Source organism: Barbus barbus (genome assembly GCF_936440315.1).
Source record: "Barbus barbus genome assembly, chromosome: 7".
Lineage (NCBI taxonomy): Eukaryota > Metazoa > Chordata > Actinopteri > Cypriniformes > Cyprinidae > Barbus > Barbus barbus.
This window is the reverse complement of record NC_136735.1, coordinates 25,437,440-25,457,423: the sequence shown is the minus strand read 5'-3', so window position 1 is coordinate 25,457,423 and position 19,984 is coordinate 25,437,440. Positions and strand designations below refer to the sequence as shown.

General features: G+C 40.4%; 1 protein-coding gene across 1 annotated transcript in view; it reads right to left on the bottom strand.

Moving 5' to 3' along the window:
• The window catches only part of LOC306872147 (neuronal acetylcholine receptor subunit alpha-7-like), a gene marked incomplete at both ends in the record, with an annotated part of 76,420 nt that overhangs the window by 16,824 nt on the left and 39,612 nt on the right, over nucleotides 1-19,984 (bottom strand). The window contains one exon of the mRNA XM_079420572.1: nucleotides 17,262-17,371. Coding sequence (XP_079276698.1) covers nucleotides 17,262-17,371 — 110 coding nt within the window. The remainder of the gene's footprint in view (nucleotides 1-17,261; nucleotides 17,372-19,984) is intronic.

Sequence of the window (19,984 nt, the reverse complement as noted above, 5' to 3'; positions counted from 1 at the left end):
TGGCAATCACTGCAATGTCCCCAAAAGGACTGCCCATTTGTGATATTCTCCTATGACATTCCTTTCAATCTTAAAACTTTTCTTAAAAACCTTTTTGTAAAGTCAGAGGACAGAATCCCAATCAAAGTTCCATACCGTGAGATTTTAACTGTCACTGCTCTTTGCTGTCAAAGATGACCTTTCAGCTGCATAGCCAAGATAATAATGTCCCTAATCCTTTCCATTCTCAGAAAGCTGTCCCTTTTTTTAATGGTGGTTTGGCAGATTACAACCTGCCAAACTGAAAGGAACCTGCCTGGCTAACAGCCATGGTAAAAACAAAACAAGACAAAAAAAAACCCCACAATATCTCATATAATGACAGAATAATTATTTTGACAGCAATTAGCACAAGAACCAGCCTGCAAATGACCAGTTTACCATACAAATCACCTGTCATACTCACAATGATGCTTTTGCTCAACATAAAATATCCATTACATGCCTCTAAAAGAGTAACTCAATTGCTAATCAGTCATGCAGTCAAATCAAAACTATGCAAAGTTAACCCATTGTAACATAATAAAAAAACTTAATATTAATATTTAAAGCAAATAGTTTAATTTAGCTCAAAGGGAATCATTTATGATTTTATAAGGAATTTTAACAGACTCCCTGGTCAATGGCTGATCACTGAGGCGGAAGCGATTCACTGACCAAGTCATATAACATCAACTCTGCACTGGATATTAAAATCCAAAATATAGTGAAAACACTATTTAATAGCACAGTAACAAGATCGGCAGATTAAGACATTAACCTGTGAACACAAAACACAAGATACTTCTCTTTTCAAAATACTAGACTATAATACTAAAGACTTTATTCAATAAACCTAAGACATGTGAACACAAGCATTCACACATTCACACGTTGCAGAAAGAGAGAAAGTAAGGAAAGGATGAGTAAGAGAATGGAAATGTGAAATCCCAAGTTTACAGCAATATGTTCAATTGCATAGACCTGAACAACCATCAATCACTTATTTAACCCTCGCTTTGAGTTTCTCAATGAGGCTAAAATTTATATTAAATACACCGATTCAGTTAGAACCTGGAGGTGTTACTTGCTTGCTATGCCTGTGTTAAGGGGTTTCCTTTGTGTCGTTGTCGTTGCAGAAAAGGGGTTCCCCGAAGTGTCTGATTGGTTGAGAGTTCAGTAGTCGTGAAGTGACGTCTTGGGAAGCCAATGGAGTTGGGGCTGGTAGAAGTTTTGAGGCGGTCACAGACTCCAGTTGAACTCGGAGACGAGGCGTGGCGGCAAAACTTAACTGAGTACATGAAACTCACAACGGAAAAGAAAAGAAATTAAAGTAAAAGAATAAAAGGTTGTAACAAGACTAGGTTGGTTTTCTTCTCATTATGGTAGCAGCTGGCACGTGGGCCAGAGCATGCTCAAAGAGCAGCGTCAAAACGCGGTGGCAAAAAATAAAAAGAGGAGAAGGGAGAGGACTAAGAGAGCCAAGAGAGCATTTTTAAGAAGAAGAGAGCGTTTGATGGTGTCCTGAGTTTTTAAATTCGTCTTTCAGACCGTCCCATCTGGACGTCTTGACCAATTAGATACTGTCCTTGCTCGGGGTAAAGTACACTTTTGAACATGGTTTCTATAACAAGACTATGATACATTTGACAAAGAATTGATTAGAAGAAACATTTAAAGCATGATTTTTCAAACTCGTACATACCAAACACGCAGGAATCCTTCAGCTATTCAATAATGATTAAAAAGACATACATAATATTTGATTAAAACATGAACGTCTAATATGTGGGTTACCAACATAATATGGGGTTCTGCATAGAAATGTCTTTTAGGATGATTTTATGTGCATATGAAAAAGAAAGTCTTTGTATAGTTCTATGGAGAACGAAGGCATGTTCTTTAGACAAAGGAATTTTGGTTTGGTCTGTCTTCTATGTGGGGGAGAAGTCAGTCTAAGGAAGCTCGTGAATTCAATCGTGGAACACGTGATGGCCATCTCTTTGACCATCAATCTTGATTATTTGCCCAAATTTTGACGGTCTCCTTCCTGAATTGGAATTATCAATAAGTGTTCTTTTGTCTCAAGGTTGTAAGCTGTTCTGTGAAAAAGTTGGTTAGTTTGCTTGCTTCAGACTAGTGCCAGAATCTAATTTATGACATTGTCCTGTTTCCTTGGGGCCTCTCTGAATTCCAGCTCCTCAGGTTTCAATGTTCTGATGCATCTTAAATTTGTCTGATTCAGTCTCTGATATTCTACACCATTATTAGCAGTAGTTGATATTTTTTTACAATTAATACTTACACTTGGCATTAATTATTCACCTGGATAAATTAAGTGTAATAGTATGTCTAAATAGTTCAACATACAGTATTTAAGTAAAAAACCTAAAATGTGTATAATAAAATCTTCATTTCAGCAATTCCATGGCACTAGTGTCAATGAAATCACCTGCAGCTGGTTGTATCTCCTCCTCTCAATCATTGATATAAAATCTCATTGAGAGCACTATTAAAGAATGAATGTTCTTTAGTTAGTAGCTGACGTCATACATTCGGTTTTAGTGTTAATGTGGACAACAGGTGGTTCATTGTGTAGCTGAATAAAAGAAGCGTCTCTTTGACAATATCCTCTTGCCTCTCAGAGATAACATTAAGTTGACAACTTTCCATTGTGCACTGAAGCATTCTCCATGAATCTTCACACTAAAACAATCCGCAGACACATACAAAACAATCTGATTCATACCAGTTACTAATCCACTCTATTCTACATTAATCCAATCTATTCTAAAACAAATAGAATCAATGGATGATAATACGTTCCCTTTCGAGGGAACTTCGAACTGCGTCCTCTAGGGGTCGCTATGGGGAACGCCGTCAGCATGACCCGTGTCTGAAGCATACATACAAAAACACCACCGGCCGGCGACAGCCTATGACGTCACTACCAGCACGACCACAGTATAAAGGGGCGCCGGGAAAATACATCATCCTCTTCTTCGTCTTCAGTGACTGTTTTGTTTGAAGCGTGCATTCTACTGGTAAGAACGTTTTTCTACTGTTACCGTGGCGAGCACTAGCAAGGAGTTTAAGAGATGTGTGCATCCGTGTCCTTGTTATTTGACACCTGATGACACACACGATCTTTGCGTCTTTTGTTTGGGCAAGGAGCATGCACGCGATGTCCTCGAGGGGGCAATCTGCGTGCACTGTGAGCTTTTTTCTATGAGAAAGCTCCGCTCTCGTCTGTCTTTCTTTTCGAGGAAGGAGGTGCAGCCATCTGCTTCCCACGTTTCAAGACCCACTGTTGCCGAGGCACGGGGGAGAATGAGCTTGTGGGGCTCGCAGGCGGATCTGGCTGATGAGTTAGAGAGGGGGCTTTCCTTCTCGCTCTCATCGGCCGCGAACGAGAGTGAGTTGCTGGATGATGATAATGCGATCTCTCTGACATCATCTGATCCAGCGGCTAGTGCTCTGCTGGGTTATGCCCAGGAAGAGCAGGAGATGTCTGAGGGCGAAGAAGTTGAGACTGAGCCCTCTCAATCCTCCTGCTCTGCGTATGACGAGTTGTTGGAGGTTATGGAACATGCCATGGCGAGGCTTGACTTCCCGTGGAAGTGGTGCCAAGATGGTAAATGACAAAAGTAAAAAAGTAAAGAGTGTAAAGACCATCGACTCTACCGTGCGACTCCACCGGGCAGGGACACCGGCAAGGGATAGTAGTAGCTTTTTATTAAATTTTTTCATTGATATGTTTATTATTGAAATGTTGTTGTTATATGCATGTGTTAATTTTATTTATTTTCTTTATTTTCTTAAATATGTGGGTAGATAGTATTTATAGAGTTGTAACTTTTTAGTTTTAGTTACTTTTTCTTATTTGTAAGTCGCTTTGGACAAAAGCGTCTGCTAAATGACAAAAGTAAAAAGTAAGTAAAAAGTAAGATGGTGGTGACGCGGGGTCGTCTCGATGAGCGTTATCTTTCTGGCCATAGCCCCCCAGCTCGAGTGAGCCTTCCATTTCTTCCTGATCTCCATCCGTTTTACTCTCGCATTCATAGGTTCCTGCATACTAGTTATGCTAACTTTGAAGATTAAGAAAGGATGCGTGAGAGCAGTTATGAGCAGATGCCCCCTGTAGAAGAGACGCCAGCTAGCTATCTCTCTATGGGCGAGACATCCTCTCTCAAGGCTCCCTCCTTGCCGTCTAAGCCCCTTCAGGAGACATCTTGCTTAAATGGCAGGGCATACGCAGCAGCAGGTCAGGCTGTCGCTTCGTTGCACACAATGGTGGTGCTTCAGGCATACCAGGCTGATCTGCTGAAAGACATGGATAAGGGTCAGGGCTTGTCACCTGTTGAAGTAGTTGAGCTGCGCCGCACCACGGATTTGGCTCTCCGTGCCACTAATGGCCATGGTGGTAATGGAGAGACATCTGTGGGTAAATCTGGCAGATATTGGGAAGAAAGAGAAGGGCTTTCTTCTCGATGCTCCATTCTCGCCTTCCGAGCTTTTCGGTACCTCCGTCGAGACGGTGGTCAAGAAGTTTAGGGAGGCGAAGGCGTGCTCAGCGGCCTTCAAAACCTTAATTCCAAGAAGGTCCAGGTCTGAGCCCGAACAACGCAGGGGTCCTGGCCCATCTCCGTCTGGGGATCAGAGATGGGCACATAAGGCTAGTGTCGCGACTCATGCCCCTCTTTGACCCACGCCTAGAGGGAGGCGCGGGTCAAAGAGAGGTAGGCAAGACCTGAGGGAGGTGATCCAGACGAGGCGTTCTCAACGCTCTAGTCCGGACCAGAGTAAGACTTGAACATCTACTCCCTTCCCTCGGGGGGCCTGTCATCTGCCCTCATCTTCCCCTCTCTAATTCCCCTGCAACCACAGTTAACACCACCTGACCGAGGTTAGGTGGGAACCTAGAACCTGCGCTGGACATTGCAGTCTCTATGCTGGACTTATGATGTTTTGGTTAGGTTCTGTGTTTCATAGAAACTACCTTACTGATGGTCCGGACTGATCCATGGATGGGTGAGTACGATTCAGTTCTAATGGTTCACTGGTATTGTGTAGCCATTCTTTGCCGTACTTCTGGGACCTGTCGTTGTGTGTTTTCTAACCTCTTTCCTTCGACTCTGTTCAGTGATGACCTCACTCATCGATACTAGATCCAGGATGAGAGCCCTGTTCTCAGCCTCATACCCCTGGATTGTGTGAGCCCAGTGGTTGGTTTCCGTGGGAACCTCCTTGGTCATCAGGTCTCCAGCACTGCAATTCCAGGACCTGCGGGTCTTTTTACTATTATTTTCTATGGCTGGGACGCCTGCCACTGTTGTTAGATTACCCACTCTATCATCAAGCATTCTCTGAGTGAAGCTCCTCTACTGAGCGGCTTTACTTTTTTAACGCAAACAGTCCACTCTTTGTGGTCTGGATAGTCTCAGTCGGTTCCTCTCTGGTAACCTTCCTAGGTGCATGACTATCTGAGGATATATATGTGGTAGCTCAGGGACTGCCCCCCCCCCCCAGGTTTTTTTAAGTAGCGATCTCCCTGAGCCTTTGCCTAGAGTGTGCTTCTCCCCTGCTAGTAAGTAAGTAGCCCACTCTTGTGGCAGCTTCTTTGGAGGGCTTACCAGGGTTTTTCAGGCTAGCTAGTGTAGGACCACCTGCTGATAGAGGGGCACCGTGTGGGATGGCTTGAGCATTGCCTTCAGACCATGCGCCGGAGCGTCTGAGTTTCCTCTCATTCTGAGAGATGAGTTCTCCACTCCCCAGAGCTCTGTCATTCAGCAGCCTCAGGTTGGTAGGCCTCTCTATGCCTCCTTGTTAGGTTGCTCTCCTTGTTGGTCAAGCTAGCATTGCTCCCCTCACCATAGAGGGTCACCTATGAGCATGCTGCTCCCTTCTGAGCATCTGAGTTCTCTCTCATGCTGAGAGTTGAGTTCTCCGCTCCCCAGAGCTCTGTCTTTCAGCAGCCTCAGGTTGTTAGGCCTCTCTATGCCTCCCTGTTAGGTTGCTCTCCTTGTTGGTCGAGCTAGCATTGCTTCCCTCACCATAGAGGGTCACCTACGAGCATGCCGCTCCGTTTTGAGCATCTGAGCTCCCTCTCATTCTGAGAGTTAGGTTCTCTGCTCCCCGGAGCTCTGTAATTCAGCAGCCTCAGGTTGTTAGGCCTCTCTCTGCCTCCCTATTAGGTTGCTCTCCTTGTTGGTCGAGCTAGCATTGCTCCCCTCACTATAGAGGGTCACCTATGAGCATGCTGCTCCCTTCCGAGCATCTGAGTTTCTCTTTCATCCTGAGAATTGGATTCTCTGCTCTGTGGGATCCACCGTGCAGTCATGCCAACGGGTCAGGCCCTTTCTCCGCCCTTCCCCTTAGGCTGATCTCGTGGTATGTTCGGCAGTGCTCCCCTCACTCCGAGGGTCTCTATGAGCACGCAACCCCTTCCTGAGCGTTGGAGTTTCCCTCTCATCCTGAGAGTTGAGTTCTCCACCCCCCCAGAGCTCTGTGAGTCAGCAACTTCAGGTTGTTAGGCCTCTCTCTTCCTCCCTGTTAAGTTGCTTGCTTTGCTCCCTAGAACGGTGTTTACAAATCCATGTTATGGTAAGTGCGCACGTTAGTCTCTGTGCACTTTCTGAAAGCCACGTTGTGGTAAGATCGCACAGCAAGTGTTTTGCATTTCCTTCTAAAATCCTGTACGGTATGGGTTACGCACTGCGACTTCGTGCCCTTTCTTTGGGTTGGTTAGGCCCCGGTTTCGCTTTGGGCCCCACTCTACCTATTTCTTCCAATGTTTCTGGTGTTTAAAATCCATGTTATGGTAAGTGCGCACGCTAAGTCTCTGTGCACTTTCTGAAAGCCACATTGTGGTAAGATCGCACATCGTGTTTTGCGTTCTTTCTAAAAAACTGTACGGTAGGGGTTACGCGCTGCGGCTTCGTGCCCCTTCTTTGTGTTGGTCAGGCCCTGGTTTCGCCTTGGGCCCCACTCTACCTATTTCTCCCAATGTTTCTGGGCTTGAACAGTGGGGTGCTACCGATTGTCTGTTGAGACAATTCCCTCAGCGAGCTCGTGCAGAGCAAGCGGTAGCCCCTGGGTGACAGGCCAGGACCTAGCTACTATCCTAGGCACTTGGCCGTATCCCCTTAAAGGAATCTTTCCTTATGATTCTAAGCCTTCGAGCTCTACCCTGGGTCCGGGAGTCCCGGCCCTGCATACCCTAAAAAACAGGTAAGTTTTTTAGGGTATGCAGCTCGGGTCTTTGGCCGTAGGGGATAATGTCACTGACAGCCATCTAACTGTCTCAGGGGCAACTCCCTTAGCCTGGTAGAGTTGGTTCTTAGTGCTCGCCTTTTGTGCTTGGCTTGCACTCCCCTCAGCAGGGTGGTGTGGGTATTCCGTTCCCCATAGCGACCCCTAGAGGATGCAGTTCGAAGTTCCCTCGAAAGGGAACGTCTCAGGTTACATATGTAACCATGGTTGAGTAGGGAGCGAGACACTGCGTCCTCTAGGCTTTGTGCCATGCTTCGGACGCAAGCTTCAGACGAAGAAGTGGATGACGTATTTTCCCGGCGCCCCTTTATATTGTGGTTGCGCCGGTAGTGGCGTCATAGGCTGTCGCCGGCCAGCGTGGTGTTTTGTATGTATGCTTCAGACACGGGTCACGCTGACGGCGTTCCCCATAGCGACCCCTAGAGGACGCAGTGCCTCGTTCCCTACTCAGGGAACCATGGTTACATATGTAACCTGAGACGTTCTTTTCACATTTACATTATATTGCATAACTGGCACAGATGTCTCCAGTTTAATACACAGTGGCATACCACACATATCTTTGAGGCCCCCCACAAAAGATTGTGATGAGGCCCCTCCCACCAGCAGTGATGTCATGTATGAAAATTTATTGTGCACCTGCTGCAACATATTACTGAGTCTGTCTCCCCCATTTAGATAACTGATTTATGCGGTGAATTATCATTGCATTGATGCGTTTATTGAATAACGGTTTTTAGTCAGGCTGAAATTCCTGCAGGAAAGTATTTAGTCTATGAACGTGGAGGCAAAACTAAATTTAAGGGTAAGAACAGGTCAAAATATCTGTTTAATATGACAATTACACGTTACCACTTTTTACAGTGTAAGGTAAATGCTTAACATAAAAATTTGCACATTGCTTTCATATTCTGTTCTCTTGATCCTTTAATATTGCTGTCTTAATGCATATGTTACACACACCGAGTCCACACGTGTGTTTTTAGGAAGATATAAGGTCCGTTTTATTTCAAGAACACTTTCAACACAGAGTTACACTACGGGGGAACATCAACAACACATGCTTATCCACCCGTCTCTCAATTACTCTCTCTTCGTTTTTTTTTTCTTGATCTCGTGATTCTACACATCTGTCTTCTACAAATCTTGTCTGCCAAGCATCAGCTTAAAAGTCACAGACAGACTTTATACATACTGTGACGAGTCGGCTGCCTCCCCCCTTATTATCATCACCACCCCGTCCCGTATTCGCCGCCCTTCACCAGGCTCCCGACGGGAGTGGGTGTGTGAGAGAGGAGGAGCGCTGAAACAGCCAGGGCTGGCGGTGTGTGATGAGGCGCACCTGATCTGAAAAGAGCCTCATCACCGCCGCTGTTTAAATGCCGAGTGCGCCTCTCCTCGGGAGACTGGTCTCTTCCCCGTGCATGCACGCTGGTGTCCTCGTGGGTCCAGGAAGGGAGCGTTGAGAATGGACCGAGTTCCGCACCCGTGTGACGGCTCACGGGCCAGGATGCCGGGCCGTACTATCCCCCGGAAGCGCCGCGGGCCGAAGAAGGATGAAGCCGCTAGAAGAAGCCACTGCCCCTCGTGCCCCGGTCCCGAGAGGGGAGCGCGTGCGACCGCCGGACTCCACCCCTTACCTGGACCCTTCCTTCCAGAACACTGCCCTCCTTCACAAACCCCGCAGCACAACGAGGACACCAGACCCCCCTGTTTATTTTTGGACACTTTTACCCCCTTTGGACACTTTATTTTATTATTTTGTTTAATAAAAGCCTCTCCGAGGCCTGACGCCAAACCGACTGTGTCTGTCGTTTGCTCCTCCCGCCACAATACATACATACTATTGTGCAGATAGAGCATGAAAAGAACAGAAACATTAAATATAAATCACAAGACCTAAAAGAATGCAGAAAAATTAAATAACTGTGTAATTATTTAAACCCACAGACATTAAATCCAATAATAAATTTGTGGAGGGTGGGACTTAACCCTTACACATCCATGTTAAGTGTAAAAATATCTACTTCAATTACGGTGCCATTGTCGTTGAAGTACAGTGTACTGTATATGACAAGTGAAATGATGAAATTGATTTTCCTTGGTTGTTGTTTTAAAACCACGTTAAGAGTTTTTCATGCGCTTTTCCACTCCACTGTACTACCTTTGTAGTACCTTTGTAGAATGTCCTGTCTAGAAGGTCCCACGCACTGCGGAGGCTGCGGGGGTGTCCTGTACACCGCTGGCACCACTCCACATCCATCCACATTAAATATTTTATCTAAATGCATCCTGTCTTGTCTTTAGAGGTTTAGCCTCTTTCGACTCATCCTCAGAGTCAGGCAGCACAGTCAGCATCTCTGGATGTTCATCTCTTAATATATTCATCTTAACATGGCATGATGCTTTAGCTACTGATTTCTGCCAAGAGGCCATGAGCGATATTTTAAGGTGTGCATGATCTGGCAGAATTCGGATGATGTAGATTAAAAACTCTTTACATCTTTTCCTCAAACAGCAAGTTGTTGTAATGCAGCTTTAGGAAGAGGTGACACCTGCCAAGCTAGGACAAAAGACATTTGCATAATGCAGATTTATGAAGCCTGGCCATAGAGGAGGCAATTACTGCTGTCAGTCACTGACACAAAACACAGCTCCCATTTCTCTCTATCATACAGGCACATTTAGTTGCAATTCTAATTGTCCATGACAAATGTGTTAAATTAAAACCAAACGATTGTCGAGAATATTAAGTTATTGTTAGGGTGGTATATGGTGGAAATAAACTGTTTGCAGAACGCATGGGACCAATCTAGAACAATATAGTAATGAATAAAAGAACATGCAGGCCATCACTTTACTAAGTGAATAATAACTAATAACTGTACTAAGTTGGAAGATCTAAATCTTCGACACATTTCCTTCCTTCTACACGTCATGCTTCTTGAGCCAAACTGTTTTCTTGTGAATGGCAGATGTTGTAAAGCACCTTGCCACAGTTTCTCCAGTATTTTAGTTGTTGTGTGATCCATTTATATTATTTTAATTTTAATTCATATAAACAACAGGATCTGGCAATCTCTCCATTCAACTTGTTAGTCCAGTTGTAAGACGCAAGATGTTCATTATTTGTCTAATTAATGGTGTACCATCAAGCGATTTTAATAGGAAATCTGCAAATTTCTGAATGGTTTGAACCCTGTCAAACACATTGCACATGAACAAGTTGCAGTTTCTTTCAAATCATCTGGCATATTCTTTCAGCCAGATTTGTTTATCCTTATCAGATTGTTTTTTAACTCACCAAATGTTTTATTACATTGTCTTTCAAGCCCAGTAATTTTTGTCACTAATAAAATCACCCAGCTGCAATCTGCTCTATAAATGAGTGTTGCACACAAAATCTGCCACACAATATGTAGTTATAGTTCTGCTACAAAATGAAAAGATAATTTTTAATTATTGTACTCAATCCAGATCATATAATGAACCTGGATTACTACTGTTAAGACAACACCAAGAACATAGAGTCTGTGATAGGCTCATCAAAACAAAATGACACCCTGGTTTAAAGAATTACACGTTAGCATATGCTATTTATATTTAAATTATTCCTTGAATATTGATTGATTGATTGATTGATTGATTGATTGATTGTCAGAATACACAGCTATTTTAGAACGGTTGTCAACAGAGAAACATTAGGAGGAACTGAAGGGAAATACCACTGATCAACTTTATCACTGGAATTTGAGACAAATATTTGTAATCATGTATTTCTGCAGAATACACACAAAAGACTATGATGTTTAAAAGAACAAAAAAGAAAGAAATGGGGGGATGGAAGACTTGTAATCAGTGCAGTCCATTATATAAAAAGAGGGTGGTGGTAGGGAAGTGAATCTGACCTCTGAGCAGCTCTGTCTAAATAATACATAACACTACATCTGTCCTCTCTCAGCACACACAAACACGGCCAACTCACAGCATGCTTTATATTACAGATAAGGGGGCATTAAGTGTGAAGTGAGAGAGTGATTATGTTGGGATTTACACTGCAAATACAGCACACTGCTATGCACAAAACATTACAGGTTTTCCCAATTGCTTTGGCAATTTTTCTTAAAATTCTAAGTTTACACGTAACACATATCTAGAGATAAATCTATTGTACAAATGTAAATGTATTTATATAGAACTGCTGTAGCTGCTGCTGTTTAGAGTTGTGACATTCCTCCTTGTTAAAAATGGTAGTGCTTGTGCTGGGCAAACTCCATATATAGCCTATGCTTCCAAACTTTGTTGATTGATTGTGATTCCTATTTCATTACAAAGAGGCAGAAAATGTCCAGCAAATTTACTGAAAACTTTCTAAAAGTTTTCGAAAATGTACAGTTTTTTTTTTTATAGTTTACAAAAAATCCTGGAAAATTTATAAAAATTCTATACAGCTTCCATCCATTTGCAACCCTAATAGCAAGCCATTTGCCAACTTAGTGGACATTTCAACCATTCCATGTCAGATATTTATGGAATATTCACGCATCTCTGACAGATTTTTTCATTTTGCAAAAAATGGCTCACATGATTAAAGAATGTTTAGAAGTTGTGATGAATATGACAATTTTCAGTGAGAATCAACTCATCGGTTTTAATCAACCAAGCCAAGTGAATTTAGATATTATGCAAATTGTAGACAATTTGCACACGTGCCAAAACAAATGCAATTTAAAATCTGATGTGAACAAGAAACTAATTGTTCAGACATCTGAATTTATTGTTTTGAGAAATAAAAAAACGAATTCGATAATTGAGCCAAAATTAGAGAAAAATTGTAATATAATATCAACAGTATATATATATATATATACATATCTGCACACATTTCAGAGTCACTGTCTGTTCTGTATGATATCAGACAACATATGTCAGGAAACATTAACTCATGACCAGCTCTTGTAAATAATTCAGATTTCTTGGGAAAAATTTGTTCTAAAATATAAAACAAGAAGCAAATGACACAAGAACTTTCATCCAACCACTGACACTGCATACCATTTCTTTGAGACAGACAGAATAAAAGGGTTTGAAATTGTAGAGTTTTTCTGTATTATTTCACTCACGTTGTCTCTCTTGAACTCTTTCTATCATTGTTCGTTTCTTTTCAGAGTGACATTGCCATCATCAGGAGTTGATGATCTATGGTGTAGTGCCTAGTAGACCAGGACACAGACACAAAATAATTTCAAGACAGCACATTCCTTAGCAGGAGTTAAGACTTCCCCTCCCAGCATCTGCATTTGACTGGCTGGCCAATTTCCTGCCCTAAATCTCCTTATCTCAGGAGACCTCTAAAACCCAGGATAAATTTGAGGGAACATCTGCAATGGATTTAGAACAGAACCTTCAATGTTGTTCCTGACCGGTTTACCATAAATAAAAGTTGCATAATCAACAGTACAAAGCATGTGGCATCTGGAAAGGCTCCAGCACAGACCCTCCCTGATATCTCCTGACCGTTTAACGCATACATTCAATGATGTTATCAACCAGGAGAGACGGTTTTACAACCGGTTTTACGCTTCCTAAGCGCGTCATTACGTCACAGAGAAACCAACCAATTGCAAGAGGGCATCCCTAGTGACATCACGCAACAGCGATTTCAGCAGCCAATCCGCACCCGGGGTTCCCTCAACCAGGAAAGGAACGAAACAACTCAGAGCAAGTAATCAAATAATTCTTCATAATTCTGCTGAAAACTGGGGGCTGTTCCATAAAAGACGCTAAGAAAAGCGGGGATTAAAGTCCAAAACCTGACTTGAAATAACCTAACAAATCAATCGGGACTAAAGCGGTTCCATAAACGACAATTCAAGTTCACGCAATCTGACTAATGCTATCCAGGTTCAGTGAGTCAGGATAATGTGACGTACACGCTTATTCTGAAGCAGCCCTTAATGTCGATCATGGATCAAATCGATCCACCATAGCAAACAGCGAATATTTGTGCTGTTTAATGCATTTGAAACATTGTGTTTTCCTCAGTGCATAACTGATACATCACAGGTATATTTTTTACATCTGTAAATGTCAAAAAGCCATGCAAATATATCCATTTAGCTGTCAGGAGTGGGCGAGGCTTATGCGAGAGAACGAGCGCTGCGGCGCGCATGCGCGCTACACAGACAGAGCAGAATAGAATACTAGCGCAAGAAATCTGAATAAAATATACATTCTGCTAAAATATTTGTTGTTGGACATTAAATGTGACACATAGAATTTTACTACATATAAGTTTATTTTTATGATAGCAGCAACTGTTAATCACTAGCTCAAATGAGTTAAATGTGTGTTCCTCTTATCAGTTAAAATGTACTCTGATTTCTATTATAAATTAAAAATTTTAATTAAGTGATTTTAACTTTTGATTGTGTTTTTATGCTTTAATGCTTTAAAGAGACATTTTAGATTGTAATGTTTTAATGTTCTAATAACCATAAAAGGTACAGCTGTCATAAATTCAGAGAGAAAGGCTGCATGGCTAGAAACTTCTGATCAACTGCATGCACAAGTAGCAACTGTTAAAATGTCATTCGCCTACATTTTGGGCACAATACATTAAATACAGTTGGTTGTAGCCTATTTTTTATTTATTTGATTATTTAAGGTGTATTTTCTGTATACTTTTATTTTTGGACCGATAATAAATTAAACTGACTGTATGTGAGAGAGTCAGTGGTAATATGGATGCGTTCCTATTGGTCAGAGTTAGAGGAGCTCAGCTTAGCCTGACAGTTAGCCTGCTCCGGACCAGGTTAGTTTGCCAGCATAAGTTGCCGGGGTAACTGAGTTTGAACTTTTTTAAGTTTGCTTTATGAAACCGAATCTACCAAAAATAAGACTGACTAACCGAAATAAGCCTGGCTTATACTCTAATCTTGGTTTATGGAACAGCCCCCTGGTTGCATTCATCTTTAAGAGTAAAGATAATAAAGTTCCTTGCTTGTGACTCCCTCAGGTTGAAGTCAGAGAATTCTTGAAAACGAGCATTAGAACCTTAAACTCTCTTCAAATCAAAACCGTTCATTGACTGCAGCGTGTATGTGTGTTTGTGTGTGTACGTATTCTGTTTTGTGTTATTTTAGCTTAGTAGTGTTGTAGAGTAGCAAATAAACTTTGATTTATTAAGAAATCTTTGTCTGGTGCTATGTGATTTTCAAGTCTTAAACTATTTGCCAAAGATTGCGTTAATTTGCTAAAATTTGCCTATGCTAAATTTACCTATTAGGTTATTTTTTACCTATGCTAAAAAATGACCTAATCAGTTCGGTATTACCGTGGCCACGGGAATAATCTGAATTGTTAAAACATACTGGTTTTAATGCTTGCTGGACAAGTCGTTAATGAGGCATCGTTAATAAGGTATTAGTTGGACGTTTTGATTAATATCCATTAATCATACGAATATGAAATCGATACGACTCGATTTCCAGAAACTAAAATTAAATGAATAGTTCTAAAATTACTACAATGGGTAAAGCAGCTTAATCATGTGTGTAATTCTCTTCTCACCTCACTAACTTCTCTGTCTGTATTCTTCTACTTTCTCTTTTCTTTTACTACTGGTATTCAACTTAAGGTGTAGGTTTGCTGTAAACGTTGTTCTAATCACCTCTATAAAATGATCTGGACATCTGCTGATCAAGTAGAAAAGGGTGTGGAATATATTAGAAAGAATCCACATACATTGGATTAAAGATGGGATGTGATAAAAGCAATGTAGCTAAATGAAGAGGATCGGAATAGTTGGTTTACTTTACATCGTTCAGGTTGAATGCTCAGAATCAGAGGTATGTTTACACAAAAGAGATGTATCTTGGTGACAGACAAATAAAATAAAGGTAAGTAAAAACTATTCTATAAAAAAAACAAGAGGTAGGATATGTTAAATAAGTTTAAATAGTGTGTTGGGTATTGCACATAATTAATTGCACAATGATGTCAACAGTAGATCAACCCTTCTGGAGATTAAACCTGTTAACAAACTAGACCAGACACGGGCTATTCAAGTGGTTAACCCCATTGAAAGTAGCACTAAAATGGAATGAAGAAAAGCCTGTTATCTAAATGTTTCAGAATGGCCCTTCACACAAATCATTTATCACACTACTGAACAGAATAAATCTGATTAAAGGAGCTGGTAACACATTTAACACACATTTATTCTCTCTTTCTGACAAAAATAAAGTTTTTTTAGATAGAAATGGAAAGCATTTGAAGTGAGTTTTTTTTTAATGCCCAATATTTCTTAAAAGTTTTATAACACTCTGACTTCCTGTAATTAAATCCATAACTCAACATTATGATCAAGTCTCTTTCAATGTAAATGCTTTAATGGTTCTACTGTTGTTGGCAGGTGGATTTGTATTAGTTTGTGGGTTATGAAGGAAAATGTAAAAAAAAAATTAAAATAGCCTCCGGTGTGGCCTAATGCCTTGTGATGTGTAAACTGATATTTCACTGCTTGTCTTTATTTCCTGAGCTTTCCATTCTGTTATAAGAGCAACTAGATTGAGGTAAGATATAATAAAACTGCATCACAAATCAGTTCAGATGTCCATTCAGATGGAACAGATGGTGACTCAAATCTACTGAGTGTTGACAAAAGGCTTGTGTTTTCAAAGCCCACCCAAACTTTAACACTGCTTAAAGGCATAGTTCACGCAAAAATGAAAATTGTCCTCATTTACTCCCCTTCATGTCACTGCAAACATGAAGAACTTTGTCTTCAATGGACCAAAAAATGCTTTAAAAAATGTTCATGCAGCTCTTTCTCATACAACATAACTCACCCTCATGTCGTTCTAAACCAGTAAGTGTGCAAAAATAATGACTTTATTCAATAATTCTTGTCCTCCACGTCACCGTCCACCATCATTCACGAGAGTACCACAACGTTGCTTTGTTGTCTATTGAGGATCAGAAAGCCCTCGGATTTGATCAAAAATATCTTAAATTGTGTTCTGAAGATGGTCTTATGTGTTTGGAATGACATGAGGGAGAGTAATTAATGACAGATTTTTGGGTGAAGTTCTTGGTAAGAAAGAAAGTCATATAGGTTTAGAGGAGAAGTAAATGATGACAGCATTTTCATTTTTAGATGAACTGTCCCTGCTTTAACATTCTGTACAATTACACCGAAGGACTTTATTATGCATGTTTGGTGCTGTGAAACATCACATGCGGATCATTACCTGTGTCAGGATGCATGACGAAAATTTCTTCATGCTACTTAATTATTACTTAGCATTAACAAAAATCACAGCACCATATCCACACAGATATGAGACACATGAAAACGTGTCCAGGTAAGCTCGATAAAACTCTGTTTTCTGATATGTTTTAAGGGCTTTCTTCTGTTGGAGTGAGATCAGAGCTCCTGTATTATTTAACAGTTCTTTGTATAAAAAAAAATGTTTTTTTATACAAACCATGACCACATCAGTTGAATCATATATTCATGTATCATTTTGCTTTGTTTCTTGACAACCCAAATATTGTTTATCTTGCCCTAAGATTAATCGGTAACACTGTATTTTACAGTGTCTTTGTTTCATTTGTTACAGGTACTTGCTATAGTAATTACAAGCAACTAACCCTAAAGCAATCTCTTATCCCAACCCTATAGTAAGCACACATTGTAAACTGATATTACTCCATATAAAAATCTAGAATTACACACCCTAAACTGACATGTAACCACTTATTCTTATCACTGAAGGTACTTTTATTGTATTGTTGTTGCTGCTGTCTTGGAAAAGCCATTGGAGTGTGTTGTATGTGTTGTACTGTATGAACAGCCTCCTGTGGCTTATTGCTTTGTTGAAATAAAACCGATCATTAGGCAGGTTTAAGAAGAACACACTATTGTGGGCTCCAAGCAAACAAAATTATATAAATGTGTCCGTTACCTGTTATACAGCAGAATATCTGGTGTCCAGATCTGATTGGATGGGAAACGCAGGGTCTGAACTCCAGGATAGTTATCAGGGTTCCAGCTCAGATAGACATCCGTCCATGCCTGAATACACAAAACACACATCAGACTCAACACCATTAAAATGCTTGACTGCTAAGACACAAACATATTGGACACACACATACACACAGACAGAGCCAGAAAACACAATGACACAATCACACAGCTGTGGTCTGCCCAGGGTACACACATGTAAATTTACCACTGGGAAATAAGAAGAGAACATAAATACACATAAAACACAGAGCAAAGGTATATGCCTATGCAATACACAAAGCTGAATATAACACAATGTGCTAAAACAGTCCCTAAAGATCACATAAATGCCAATAATTAAAGTTCAACAAAGTCACTGAAAGTCAAGCTTTTTAGTATGAGTAATGTGTGTTGAACATCTCACTTCTTTGTGCATGAACTCCACCTGATCCCTTTTAAGAGGTGTAGATGGCCCTTGGCTATATTTTCTCTAACCTAAAGTTGCCTCCCCGCTGTATTTTAGGGCAGGATCATATGTGGTGCCATGTGGATTTAGCATAATATATTCTTTTTTAAAGCTTTATTAAGCAGCACACATGAAGCAGTCTTTCTTATAAGTAACAGAAAGCACACTAGTATTCTATTAAATTAATTTAGAGATACCGTCAACTGAGGCAAACAAGACATTGCTTTCTGAAATCAGACTTGCTGCATTGATAATTAGAACAAATATTTCCATTGTTTGATACTCAGCCCATTTATTCCTACACAGTAGCATTGCAGTGCTTCAGTTCTATGGTGGCAATTGTGGGTTGTTGTTGTTGATAGTTTCTTATTAGGGAAAATGTACAAATAGTTCATTAAGAGTTTAAGCTTGGCCACAAAGCTTCCTCAAGTCCCTTGCCTTATTTATTGAAATGTTAAAACATTGTGTGTGGATACATACTTTTAAAATGTTCACGTTAGAACTGATTTATTAATAAAGTGTTCAAAAATTACGAAACATGAATGCAAAAGCTCTTTTTAATATCAGTATTTTTATAATAATAATATTATTAATAATATTTTAATGTTAATATTCTTTCATAATTTTTGTCCATCCACTGAAAATATTTATGCTTTAAAAAGTACATAAATTGTAAAAAGTAATCCGTATAAAACTAGCAGTTTAATCCAAGTCTTCTGAAGAGACATGAATGCTTTATGTGATGAACAGATTTTAATATGGACTTTTATTTATTCATACACGGTGTTGACCAAAATTATTAGGGCACTAGGATTTTCATCAGCTAAAAAATGGTTTTAAGACTTTTTCTGTAGTGTGTCAGTAGGAAATACATGTCCAAACATTCATTTAGCCATTAATTGTAGTAGCACAGTGAGATTTTTGTTTGTACAAGGACTCTGACAACAGCCAGTGCTCCACACAGAGATCTGATATCATCATCATCCAGTCTGTCTGGATTGTCATGAAGAAACAGAGCAAACTGAGACAGACTAAATCCAGAAGAACTGTGGCAACATCTCCAAGATGCTTCAAGAAACCTACCTGCAAACCTACCTGAAAAACTATGCACAAGTGCACCTAGAGCAAAAGCTGCTTTAAACGCAAAGGATAGTCACACCAAATGTTGATTTAATTTAGTTCATAGAAGTTAATTGATAAAGAAAATATATTTATGACATTATTATTGACAGCATCCTCATTTTACAGCATTTTATACAAGTGCCTACAACTTTTAACAGTACTGTAGCTTTGCAGGTAGGTTTCTTGAAGCATCTTGGAGACATTGCCACAGTTCTTCTGGATTTAGTCTGTCTCAGTTTGCTCTGTTTCTTCATGACAATCCAGACAGACTGAATGATGACCAGATCTCTGTGTGGAGCACTGGCTGATGTCAGACTGCTTGTGCAAACAAAAATCTCACTGGATTATTATAATTAATGTAAAATGAATGTTTGGAAATGTAAACTGATATTTCCTGCTGACACACTACAGCAAAAGATAGAAATAAGTGACTTAAAACCATTTCTAGCTGGTGAAAATACTAGTGTTCTAATCATTTTGGCCTCCACTGTAAACACTGATCAACACACATGCATAGAGCACATCAATTATGGTCAATGGAAGCACACACATCTTTGCTTAGTGTGTTCTTGCACATCAAGCATGCACATTTAAAAGAGTATTAAATATTTAAATTTGTGTTATGAAGATTGATGAAAGTCTTATTAATTTGGAATCACATGAGGGTTAGTAATTGATTTTTATTTTTATTTTTTGGATGAACTATCCCTGTAACTCTTGGAAATTTTGGTACAAGTTCCTGAGCATGTTCAAAAAACCTCGCATGACTTTCCTCAAAAAGATGATGTAGGTTAAGCACATATATTCTTTATTACTTTTGTCCCTCTTTATCTCATATATTACAGATTGCTGTCATTATAATACGACCTTTCAACTATTTCTGATTACGCGTGTGTGTGTGTGTGTGTGTGTTCACTGATGCACAGTTAATTGCGTTAAAACAACAGGGAGAAAATCATGTTTGTTTCATCCTCACAGATCACATCAGATCAGTCAGGAGGAAAGAGGAGTTGGGTTCCACACATCTCTCTCTGTGGCTCAGATGTCCCAGTGTGCTTTAGTGAGCGTATTCCCTGAGGCGCTGTCTCTCT